At 41.9% G+C, this 11,151-nt stretch overlaps 1 protein-coding gene across 1 annotated transcript; it reads right to left on the bottom strand.

The window, feature by feature from the left end:
- Positions 1-8,596, bottom strand: bcl6b (BCL6B transcription repressor). Its single transcript, XM_033651810.2, has 12 exons — positions 8,456-8,596; positions 8,134-8,211; positions 7,814-8,034; positions 7,187-7,435; positions 6,969-7,085; positions 6,603-6,789; positions 4,969-5,171; positions 3,984-4,090; positions 3,743-3,877; positions 3,527-3,657; positions 3,029-3,166; positions 1-858 (listed from the first exon to the last, which is right to left on the bottom strand). Exons 3-12 carry the CDS (start codon positions 8,023-8,025, stop codon positions 718-720), a joined length of 1,620 nt encoding a protein of 539 aa, XP_033507701.1. The 5' UTR covers positions 8,026-8,034; positions 8,134-8,211; positions 8,456-8,596; the 3' UTR covers positions 1-717.
- Between the last annotated feature and the right edge of the window lie 2,555 nt (positions 8,597-11,151).

Genomic DNA, 11,151 nt, shown 5'->3' with positions numbered 1-11,151 from the left:
TCCAATTCATGTAAAAATGATTTAATTTAGATTGTACAAAACCATCTTTGTCCAGCAAATTAACTCATACAAATACACCTGTAATATTATTATTACGTATCCAATTGCATGTAAATTGTCCATGTCAGAAAACAATATATCATTTTTTCTTATACTTAACACTCAGTACAAGAAGTCCTTTGCCTGCTCGGACTATAAAATCAAATATCACTGCATACTTTGTTTTTGCAGGCTCCAGGCCTCAAGATTAAAATAAATCTGAGTTAAATACACATTTATGTAGAAAATTTCCAGCCAAATTTAATTTACTTCAAAATTCACCTCCTCTCCTTCGTCAAACTTGCTTTATCTTTCGCTCAAACCTTTCACAAACGTCCTCAAAATCCAGTGTACACACATGCCAACATGTTTTGTCTTTCTTTCCATGTCTCATTCCTTTCTTTTCATCCCTTCACAAACCATCAAAACACTTTTTCACAACACCATCTTCATCTCCATCTCCGAAAAGCCACCCAGGACTTCTAAAGAATCGTATTGATTCATACTGATAATTAGCTCCAAGCTCCAAAACTCATCCAACATCTTTAAAAGTTATTCATAAATGTCTCCTTTTCCAAATGGAATCCATTCTAACTTTTTCTCGTGATGTCTAATATAACCGTGTGATTCAGATGTTATTTTGACCGATGTGATGAACGGGTCGAAGGTCAGACGTCTTCAGCAGGCCTGCAGAATAGGCTGGTAGGGCTCGGTCAGGACCTTGTAGCGGATCTTGGTGTTGGTGACGGCCCCATGTTTCTGGCGCAGGTGAAGACGCAGCTGACTCTTGTGGCGGAAGTGCAGGTCACACTTCTCACACTGAAAAACAAGAGGTCAGCAGATTAAACAGCTGTGTCATGACATGCTGTGTCAGTTCAGCCCAGTCAACAGGATAAATGTTGGCATTGTGCACTTCTGCAAACCACGGATATGTTAAATTTGTATGTTTCATGTTGCAGAGGTGGTGAAACTTTATGTTTCTTTACGTTTCAAGACAATGCTGTGGTTAAGATTTGGTTAGATTCAAGCTCAAAACATTATGGTTTGGCTTAAAATACCCAGTTTTCTCACCAAGGCAGGAAATGCCCCGATCTGTTGTTAAGAATTACTCAGTTGGTTACAACAAACGTGGCTGGAAATGTTCCGACATCTCGTTAAAAATACTAGCTCTTGTTGTTTGTTGGTGTTTAACAGTGGTCTGCTGTCTGCTTCTTGTGTTGTTTAAAGTATCCTGTTTTGAAACAGGACAAACACAGCTGGAAATGTCCTGATGTGTTGTTAAAAATGACCCGGTTTTGTGGCAATAAGTACAGCTGGAAATGTCCAAACATGTTGCTAAAATGACCCAGGTTTGTCGGAACAAACAGGACTAGAAATGTCCTGACATGTTGTTAAAAATTACCCGATTTTATTGCAATAAATACAGCTGGAAATGTCCTGATGTGTTGTTAAAAACGACCCGGTTTTGTCGCAATAAGTACAGCTGGAAATGTCCAGACATGTTGCTAAAATGACCCAGGTTTGTCGGAACAAACAGGACTAGAAATGTCCTGACATGTTGTTAAAAATTACCCGATTTTATTGCAATAAATACAGCTGGAAATGTCCAGACATGTTGCTAAAATGACCCAGGTTTGTCGGAACAAACAGGACTAGAAATGTCCTGACATGTTGTTAAAAATTACCCAGTTTTGTTGCAGTAAATACAGCTGGAAATGTCCTGACATGTTGTTAAAATGACCCAGGTTTGTCGGAACAAACAGGACTAGAAATGTCTTGACATGTTGTTAAAAATTACCCGGTTTTGTTGCAGTAAATACAGCTGGAAATGTCCAGACATATTGCTAAAATGACCCAGGTTTGTCGGAACAAACAGGACTAGAAATGTCCTGACATGTTGTTAAAATGACCCAGGTTTGTTGGAACAAACAGGACTAGAAATGTCCTGACATGTTGTTAAAAATTACCTGGTTTTGTTGCAATAAATACAGCTGGAAATGTCCAGACATATTGCTAAAATTAGACGGGGTTATCGCAACAAACAGGACTAAAGGTATCACCACAAAAAAAAACGGTTTAGTCACGATGAGCAGGACTTGAAATGTCCTGCAGTGTTGTAAAAAAAAACACGTTAATTTTGTCGCAATAAACATGTTAAAAATTACCTGATTTTGTTGCAACATTCACGGCTGGAAATGTCCAGATGTGTCGTTAAAAAATACTTTGTTTTAACGCAACAAACATGGGTAGAGGTGTCCCAACATGATGTTTAAAATTGAAAAACAAAACAAAATCACAACACAATAAACAGGACTTGAAGTGTCCTGACAGATTGTTAAAAAAGACGTTTTTTTTTTTCCGCAATAAAATGGCTGAAAATGCCCCGACCTTTTGTTAAAAATTACCCGATTTTGTTGCAACAAACACAGCTGGAAATATCCTGACATATTAAAATGGCCCAGGTTTGTCGCAATAAACTGGACTAGAAGTGTCCCAACATATTGTTTGAAAAGACGGTTTTGTCGTGATAAACAAGACTTGAAATGTCCCGATGTGTCGTTAAAAAATACCCAGTTTTGTCATAAACATGGCTGGAAATGTCCTGACGTGTTGTTAAAATTTATCATGTTTGTTGCAACAAATAGGACGAGAAGAGTTGCAACACGTTGTTAAAAAAGGTTGGTTGTGTAGCAATAAACATGGTTGAAAGTGTCCCAACATCTTGTCAAAAATACTCGCTTTTGTTGTTGGTTTCAATAGTGGTCTGCAGCTGTAGGTGTCGCCTAGGTGTCATGCCATCCACCATCCCGTCAATATGACTCAGTTCATACAGTATACATGTAATCTGAACTACGTCACTTTAGAAATGTAGTTTTTCTGTGGTTTGCAAAAATGTGCAGTACCAGCACTTTATTTTGGTGACTGAGCTGGAATGTTGTATGACATATGCCACCAGTGAAACAGAATAGTGTGTGTGTTTCTGACTCACAGTGTAAGGCTTCTCCCCCGTGTGAATACGCAGATGGCTCTTCAGGGTCTGCAGGTGGCGGAAGCGGGTGCCACAGGTGTGACAGGGGTACGGTTTCTCCCCGGTATGGATCAGAACGTGGGCCCTCAGATGGGCAACCTAACATCAAGACCAACCACATAGACAGTGTTTTAAAAAAATGTTCAATCACAGACTGACTCCATGTGTTCACATAAATTGTTGGTGTCTGGTATGACATAGGAATTCACAATTTCAGATAATTTTTTAGCAAAAATTGTTGTATTTTTTTATTTTAAATTAATGAGTTTGCTGAAGCCAAATACTTTTCTAAAACTGATGCAATCTAGAGCAGTTGCTGGTTAGTCCGACTGGTTTGAAACTAACTCAATGTGACATTTCTGCCACTTCACACACTCCAACTAAAGAGGACTGTCTGTGAGGAAAGAGGAAACGTACACTTCCTCTTCCCTCAAGCTCACACGCACAGCTAACCCTCACCTGAACAAATCGTGCGCCACAGGTGTCACAGCGGTACGGCTTCTCTCCAGAGTGGATGCGAGAGTGAGTCTTCAGGTTGGCTGGTCGGTTGAACTGGGCGCCGCACACGTTGCAGCGGTACGGCTTGTCACCTGTTGGGGCAAAGGCCAGCATCAGGTGTTGGCTTTACATTAAAAAAAAGAAGGGGAATAGAAAAAAGCTTTTTTGTATCCTCACCTGAGCAGACAGTCTTGGTTCCTTGAAGGTTGCCAGAATAACAGTAAGGCACGTAGTAGTTCTCACGTTTGATGACATGTTGGGCCGCTTCCGGATCAGTGGGGTGCAGGTTTGGGAAAATGGTGCAGGGTGAGACTGAGGAAGCAGATAAAATACAAACGTGTTGAAAAAAGAAAATATTTTAAGACTTGATGTGTTTAAAAGTTAATATTCTGCAATATGATAAAGGCCTGGCTCGTACCTGCTCCCTCCTTGTGAATGGGAGGTGCTGTTGGGTGATCCACAGAGGAAGGTGGCCCGAGGGGAGGGGCTCGGCCAGAAACCTCGTAGCAGGAGGCCTGCCCCTGTCTGATGAAGACAGGCTCATAGTTCATATTTGCAAAAAGATTTTCATCTCATCTCATAACTGTCATTATTCAGCCCCGTCGGCAGAGGAAAATGTTGGCATTTCAACGTTTCTGCAAACCATATGTATGTCACATTTGTACGTTTTATATCAGTGTTTGTAAACTGATGTAGTGTATGAGCTGACTTTGTGATCATGAGGAAGAAGGTGAGACACCAACCAAACTGCAGATGACCGTGCAACACCAACCAAAAACAGGTATTTTTTAACTACAAGCGAGGACATTTCCAGCCGTCTTTGTTGCGATGAAGCTGGAAAAGTTTAACAACACATCGGGACATTTCTAGCTGTGATTGTTGCGAGAAAACCGATATTTTTAACAACATGTCAAGGCATTTCCAGCTGTGTTTGGTGTGATAAAACCGGGTAATTTTTAGCAACAAATTGCGACATTTCTAGCCAAGTTTGTTGCAACAAAATTGGGTAATTTTTAACAACACATTGGCAAATTTCCAGCTGTGTTTACTGTCAGAAAACCGGGTATTTTTTAACAACATTTTGGGACATTTCCAGCCATCTCTGTTGCGACAAAGGTGGAGACAGCATGTCCGGACATTTCCAGCTGTGGTTACTGCGTCTAAACTGGGTATTTTTAACGTCAAGTCGGGACATTCCCAGCTGCTGTTTTCCTGCAGGGGATAGTGCCACTAAAGGCGGTGGTTTGTGCACCTAAACCTCACCACACATTGATCACAGCTTTGTTGAAATGTAGAGACACATTGAGTTTCAACATATCTGCTTCGTATTAAAGTACAATTGCAGCATATCAATGGTTTGCAGAAACATGATGCAAACATTTTTACCATTCATTCCAGCTTACCTATCAATCTGACCAGGCACTTCTCCAGGCCACGCCTCTGTTGCTTTGGGTGTCGAGCCCATCCTGTCGGGTGATGTGTGACTTTGTGGTTCCTCCATCTCCTCTTCCTTCACCGTAGTGGCTGCACAGAGAGGGTTGAGGACAATGTACTTGTATTTTTTCCAATTGCAGGCCTTCGGGTCCGGTGTGGTTTTGATATCACTCTGCAGAGATAAACAAAACCCATAATTACTACAATTTAAATGTTAAACAGTTTTTTGCATGGTTATCTACTTATCAAGTATCAAGTACATTACCTAGCCTATACTGCTACTTGACGCTGTATGCTAACACCAGGGAAATATGTAAACTTGGTTGCCTGTAAATTTCTCCCTGATTTCGTACCATATCCCTGCTGGAAAATGTCTGGTTGTGTTAAAATGTTTCATTGTTGACTTTTCATATTAGAACGTACCTCTATTTGCCATTACAGCCATTCCCCACCAGCAAGTACACTGCTAACATACATGTAGCTACATGCTAACGTCAGGGAAACATGTAACCTTAGTCGCTAATGATGTTAATTTCTCCGTGATTTCATATCACATTTCTGCTGGAACATTTTTTGTTGTGTTTAAATGTTGTATTGCTGACTTTTCATGGTAGAAAGTGCAGCTTTACTCCGTTACAGTCATTTTATGGCTACAAGTGCATTGCTAATGTACATGTAGCTGCATGCTAACGTCAGGGAACTATGTAATCTTAGTTTCCAATGTTATTAATTTCCTCCCAATTTCGAATTAGATTCCTGCTAATGTCTGGTTGTGTTTATCAGTTTTTATTGATGTTTTCTTAAAGTAAAAAGTGCAGCTATTACAATTATTAGATGGTTCTAAGTACACTGCTAACGTACATGTAGCTACATGCTAACATCAGGAAAACATGCAATTTTGGTTGCAAATGTTGTAAATATTTCCACTATTTCACATCATATTCATGCTGTAACATGTCTGGCTGTGTTTAAATGTTTTATTGTCGACCTTTCAAGGTAGAAAGTGCCACTTTCCTCCATTACAGTTATTCCGCAGCTGCAAGTACACTGCTAACGTACATGCAGCTACATGCTAACATCAGGGAGACATGTAATCTTAATTTTTCAGTGTTATTAATTTCTTCCCAATTTAGAATTTTGTGTTTAGAAGCTTTTATTGGTGATTTTTTTTTAAGTAGAAAGTGCCATTCTATGAGTGTGAGTACACTGCTAACGTACATGTAGCGACATGCTAACGATAGTTTCCAATGTTATTTATTTCTCCCCCATTTTGAATTAGATTTCTGCTGGAACATGTCCGTTTGTGTTTCACTTTTAATGATCACTTTGAATAATAAAAAGTGCCGCTATTCTCCCTTACAGTAGTACCCTGGCTGCATTGATGGTGCAGAGATGCTGAGAAATGAAGACCTGAACATGCTGACCAATCAGATCAGACTGGGCTTGGGTGAATACAGGTGTTCCAGCACAGACAATATGAGGAAAATAGAGGGTTTCCCGACCATTAACTCATGTAAACATCTTCTAGTAGAAACCCAAAACACAAGTATTAACATAAAAATGAATATAAAAAGACCTCATTTAAAATCCTCTTTAAGCTCACCACAAGGTTTTTGTTGCAGGTGTTGGATTCTGCTGGAGAGTTTGGTTGGCAGCTGGAGCGGGCGGGGCTGTCTGGAGATGGAGTCGGGGTGGCCATGAGGGGCGACTCAGGCTCTCCTTTGAGCTCCTTTGACCCAGACTGGCAGGTCGGGAAAGCCCCTGGCTTGAGAGAGGCTTCCGCAGGGACCCTGCAGGAGAAACAAAGGAAGTGCTGTAATGAGCTAAACCTGACGACAGACTAAAGGCACGTAAACTGCTGCAGCAGCACTTGTGACAATCTGTAAACAAGAACCCAATAAACTCCCCGAAGGTCACACCCACCTTTAGCTCATTCGATCACTTTAAGTTATACACGTAATGCTCCTACCTTGTTGTCACCACTGGTGGGAGTGATCTCTGGGGTCCTGGACTGGGCGCTACAGAGGCCACAGACACCCTGGAGTCCAGCTCCAGTCGAGGGTGTCTTGCACTCATATTCTCCCTGCTGAAAATCAAAGAACAAACAATTTGAATCAAATTTTTTTATGCAAAGTATTCATGATTGATAATACAATCTGTCCTAGTCTGACAACAGATGTTCCTCACCAGTGCCTCTGCATGAAATCCCGGCAGGTATCAGCCACGTGGTCCATCTGCAGGTAGGTTGCAACAGTGAGCACCCCGGGGACAGTGCTGGGTGTCAGAGGGAGGCGGGAGGTGTACATGAAGTCGAGCAGCAGGGAGATGCTGGATGGATCCAAGGTGGTGGGGAGAGACACGGTCATGAGCTGCTCCCCGCTGCCACCACGCCCCTGAAGCAACACGCGGCGGGAGTACAGCGAGTAGAAGAACCCGCTGAGAGGAGACAAGGGAAGATACAAATATTTAAAGTTAAGGTATGCAATTGATCTGAGTGTTAATTTGGATTATGTTCAGTTTTAAATAACAGACGTAAGGTAGAAACAGTGAAGGAATGGGAAGAAGAAGACAATGGACCCAAGTGAAAAGCAGGAAAAAGTGAGCGGAAAAGTGACACAAACTGAAACTTGGAAGGACAAAAAACAGCGATGAGTCAACCAGAGAATGAGAGGAAAAAACATGCATGGGAATGTGTCACAAAAGGAAGAAAATGTGATTCATTTCAACCAAACACACACAATTACTCCTTTGAGAGATCCTTAAGACACCTCCAGAGGGACAATTTTGTGTAGATGCACTGGCCTTTGCACCAACCTGCAGGCCACGAGCACGGCACAGTGTGCCCGTAGTTGAACGTTGCCGACAACCAGGGTGGTGTCGGTCAGGATGTTGCGGTGCCGGAGTTCGTTCAGGTTCAGCAGCACGTCGTTGGAGTGGCGAGTGAACTCTTTCACGTATCCCTCAGCTTGGGCTGCAGCCCTCATCTCCTGAACTCTGTCCACCCCGTATCCTTCCAATACTTCCATTATCTGTATCTGTAGAGAGGGCAATTCATATGAAGCAACCAAGGAATGCACGTCATTTGAACGTTTGCACGATCTAGATTTTCTTTACAATGCACAATGATGACCTACCTATGTGTAACTGATAGAATAAATAGGCTGGAGTGTCCCAGACACATCTGTTAGGTGAGACCAGCTCCCTACTCGTACCTGCACGAGGAAACAATAAGAAACATCAACGTTGAGTTGCAAAATGCAGCAAAGTAGTGATTAATGAGAAGTAAAAAGTCTCTAAAGACAACTTAAATCAACTGGCAAACTTAAATGCTTTTAAGGATTAATCAAGAAATCATTAACCTCTTCACATAAAAACAAACAAATCAATCCAAGAAGTAGTTATCAAACAGACCATTAAAACATATAAATATACTGTGAAAATCATTTTCCAGCTCACCCCGACCAGCAGGGACGAGAACCAACGTTCACCGCGCTGACGTCAAACCTCCCGTCTCAGTCTTCAGTCTACAATCAAAGACGTGGAGCAGGGGCTCAGCCTCACACTCCACTGGCTCTGAACAGCACTGTAAGGGCAGGCTGAAGGGAGGGAACTCTTTATAATGTCGTGCAGGAAGCCCCCGTACAACCAGGGCTGCTCGTTTCCTCTTTCCTCAATGGCCCACGCGCTCACTGGAAGCAGCGCAGGAAAAGCCCTGGCCCAGGCCCCGGGCTCCAAGTATTTTTAGTGGCCCTATTAGTTTTTCTAAACCCCCATAGCTCTGAGCAAAGTAATGGCAGGAAAGCGGAGTGTGTTTTTGTGCCACGTTGAAAAAATATATATGAGGACCCTTGGGGAGAGGCAGTACGTGCCTGGTTGTCCAGGGGTAAGCCAGAGAGCGCCAGTCTTCCCCCACCAACGCTTTCCTACCCTTCAACCCTCTCCAGGACAGAGGAAGCTGCCTGAGAGGAAGCTGGAAGACCAGTGTATTGTTGGATAAACAAGCTGTGCCCTCATTATTGAGATCTTATCCTATCAAGGGAGTTTTTAGTGGCGGCCAGCAGTTCTACAGTTTGCTCTGTTGGTTGGTTGATACAAGGGTTGGCAACTTGTAGCTCTGGAGCCACATCCGGCTCTTTAGCCCCCCTCCAGTGGCTCCCTATGGCTTCGACATTGTAATTTTCATTTATAATTGTTGTAGGCCTAAAGTGATTCTTACATTCTGCAATATTAAAGAATGTGTAACTATACACCGAACTTTAAAAGAAGTGTTAACATTTCAGCAACTAGAAGACGAGATGTCATACATCTACGCAACCTGGTCTCACTCCCACCTTGTCAAATACCAAGGCTTGGTCAGTGGCCCGTCGGCATTGGAAACCTTTTGTGGCGGTATGAGATGACCCAGGTAGTGGCATTGGTTGATGTTCTGAGTAACCACCATAGTATAAATAGTAAGACGACATAAGTAATAATACACGTAAGGCGGAATTTATACTTCTGTGCTACGTCGACGTCATACCTACGGCATAGACTCTTCGTCAACGTAGAGCCGTGTACCCCACGCTGTAGCCTGACGTGCATGTCGCAGTGACGCAGACCTCCTGTCTATTTCTGTAAGCTGAAACCATTTCCCTCAGTGGAAACAAAGTTTTTATTTACTTTAATTTCACAGATAAGAAACAATAAATTGTGAAGACAATAAAGCCTCCACAAAAATAGCATTTTAAGTCTTGTGTGTGATTTATCCTGGCTTCATATGAGCAGAGGAAATCTCTGCTAGACGCTAGGCTAATTTATGCAATGTAAAATGCCATAGGCTTGTGTTAATAACGTTAGCATGTTGTTTTTGTTTGGAAAACGTGTTTAGTATAAGACAGTTGTTTTGTCAGTGAACCTTGTGAGTTGTAATGGAGCTGAATTATGTACCGTTACCTTTGTTAAATGTTGCTGTTGTCCCTGGCTTCATATGAGTAGAGGAAATTTTTACTAGCTGCTAGGCTAATTTATACAATGTAAAATGCCATAGGCTTGTGCTAAAAACATTAGCATGTTGTATTTGTGGGGAAAATGTGTCCAGACAAACCATGATGTTTTTTCTAAAGCTAACCACGTACTTTTATTGCCTAACCCTAAAAACAAGTTGTTTTTACCTGCGTTGGAAGTTTATTTTGAAAAAGACTGTATGCATTTAATGAAGTTTTTTTTAAACGACATGATTCATGTTATGAATGTAAATTGACACAGCATCCCTGAATGGAACGGATGCAGGAGGGGAATGTGTTGGTCCACAGCCTGGCGCCTTTTCAGCTAACATATTCCAAACCTCCATAGTAGTGGCTACAGTAATCTAGAGTCTGGGAATCTAAGAATTCAGTAGTTCAAGAACAGAATTGCTTTCAATGCCAATGCTGGAATAATTATTTAGACCAATACTAATGCTGATAGGCTAATTGATCCTTCACCAAGCCCCACACTGCTCCTTTGATGTTATCCACTGATGGTCCGTCAAACTGTCAGAGGAAGCATGGAGCCCGCGCTGTCACCAACTGTACTCTCGAAAGAAATATCATCCTAGTTTTGGACAAACAAAGATATGATTCCAGAGAGAAGCAGACAGAGGGGTCTGCAGTCTGTGTTTGAAGGATATATCCAGGATGTCAAACTGACAGAGCAGCAACAACAGGTTAAAAAGACAAAGATAGTTGTGTGGCATCGCAGTGTGTGCAGATGAACGGTGTTTGCTGCAGAGGTTGCTGCTTGGCTTTTGCAAATTTGTGGTTGCAACAGCTGTGGCCTGAAGCATTATGTTTTTGTGTTGTCTGTCCCATTCGTATAAATGCAATATCTCAAAAATGCCACAGGGAATTTCTTCAAATATGGCACAAACGACCACCTGGACTCAAGGATGAACTGATTAGAATTCGGTGGTCAATAGTCAAGGTCACTGTGACCTTACACCCATCTTATTCTCGTAAACGCAATGTCTCAAAAAAGCCTTGGGGGTATTTATTCAAATTTGGCACAAACGTCCACTGGGACGAAACGATAAACTGATTAGATTTTGGTGGTCAAAGGTTATTGTGACCTCGCAGAACATGATTTTGGTCATAACTCAGGTATGTATATACTAATGATGACAAAACTTTACACAA

Source organism: Epinephelus lanceolatus, chromosome 22, assembly GCF_041903045.1.
Source record: "Epinephelus lanceolatus isolate andai-2023 chromosome 22, ASM4190304v1, whole genome shotgun sequence".
In the NCBI taxonomy this organism is placed as follows: domain Eukaryota; kingdom Metazoa; phylum Chordata; class Actinopteri; order Perciformes; family Serranidae; genus Epinephelus; species Epinephelus lanceolatus.
Note: the sequence above shows the minus strand (reverse complement) of the source record. Positions and strands in the feature narration are given on the sequence as shown.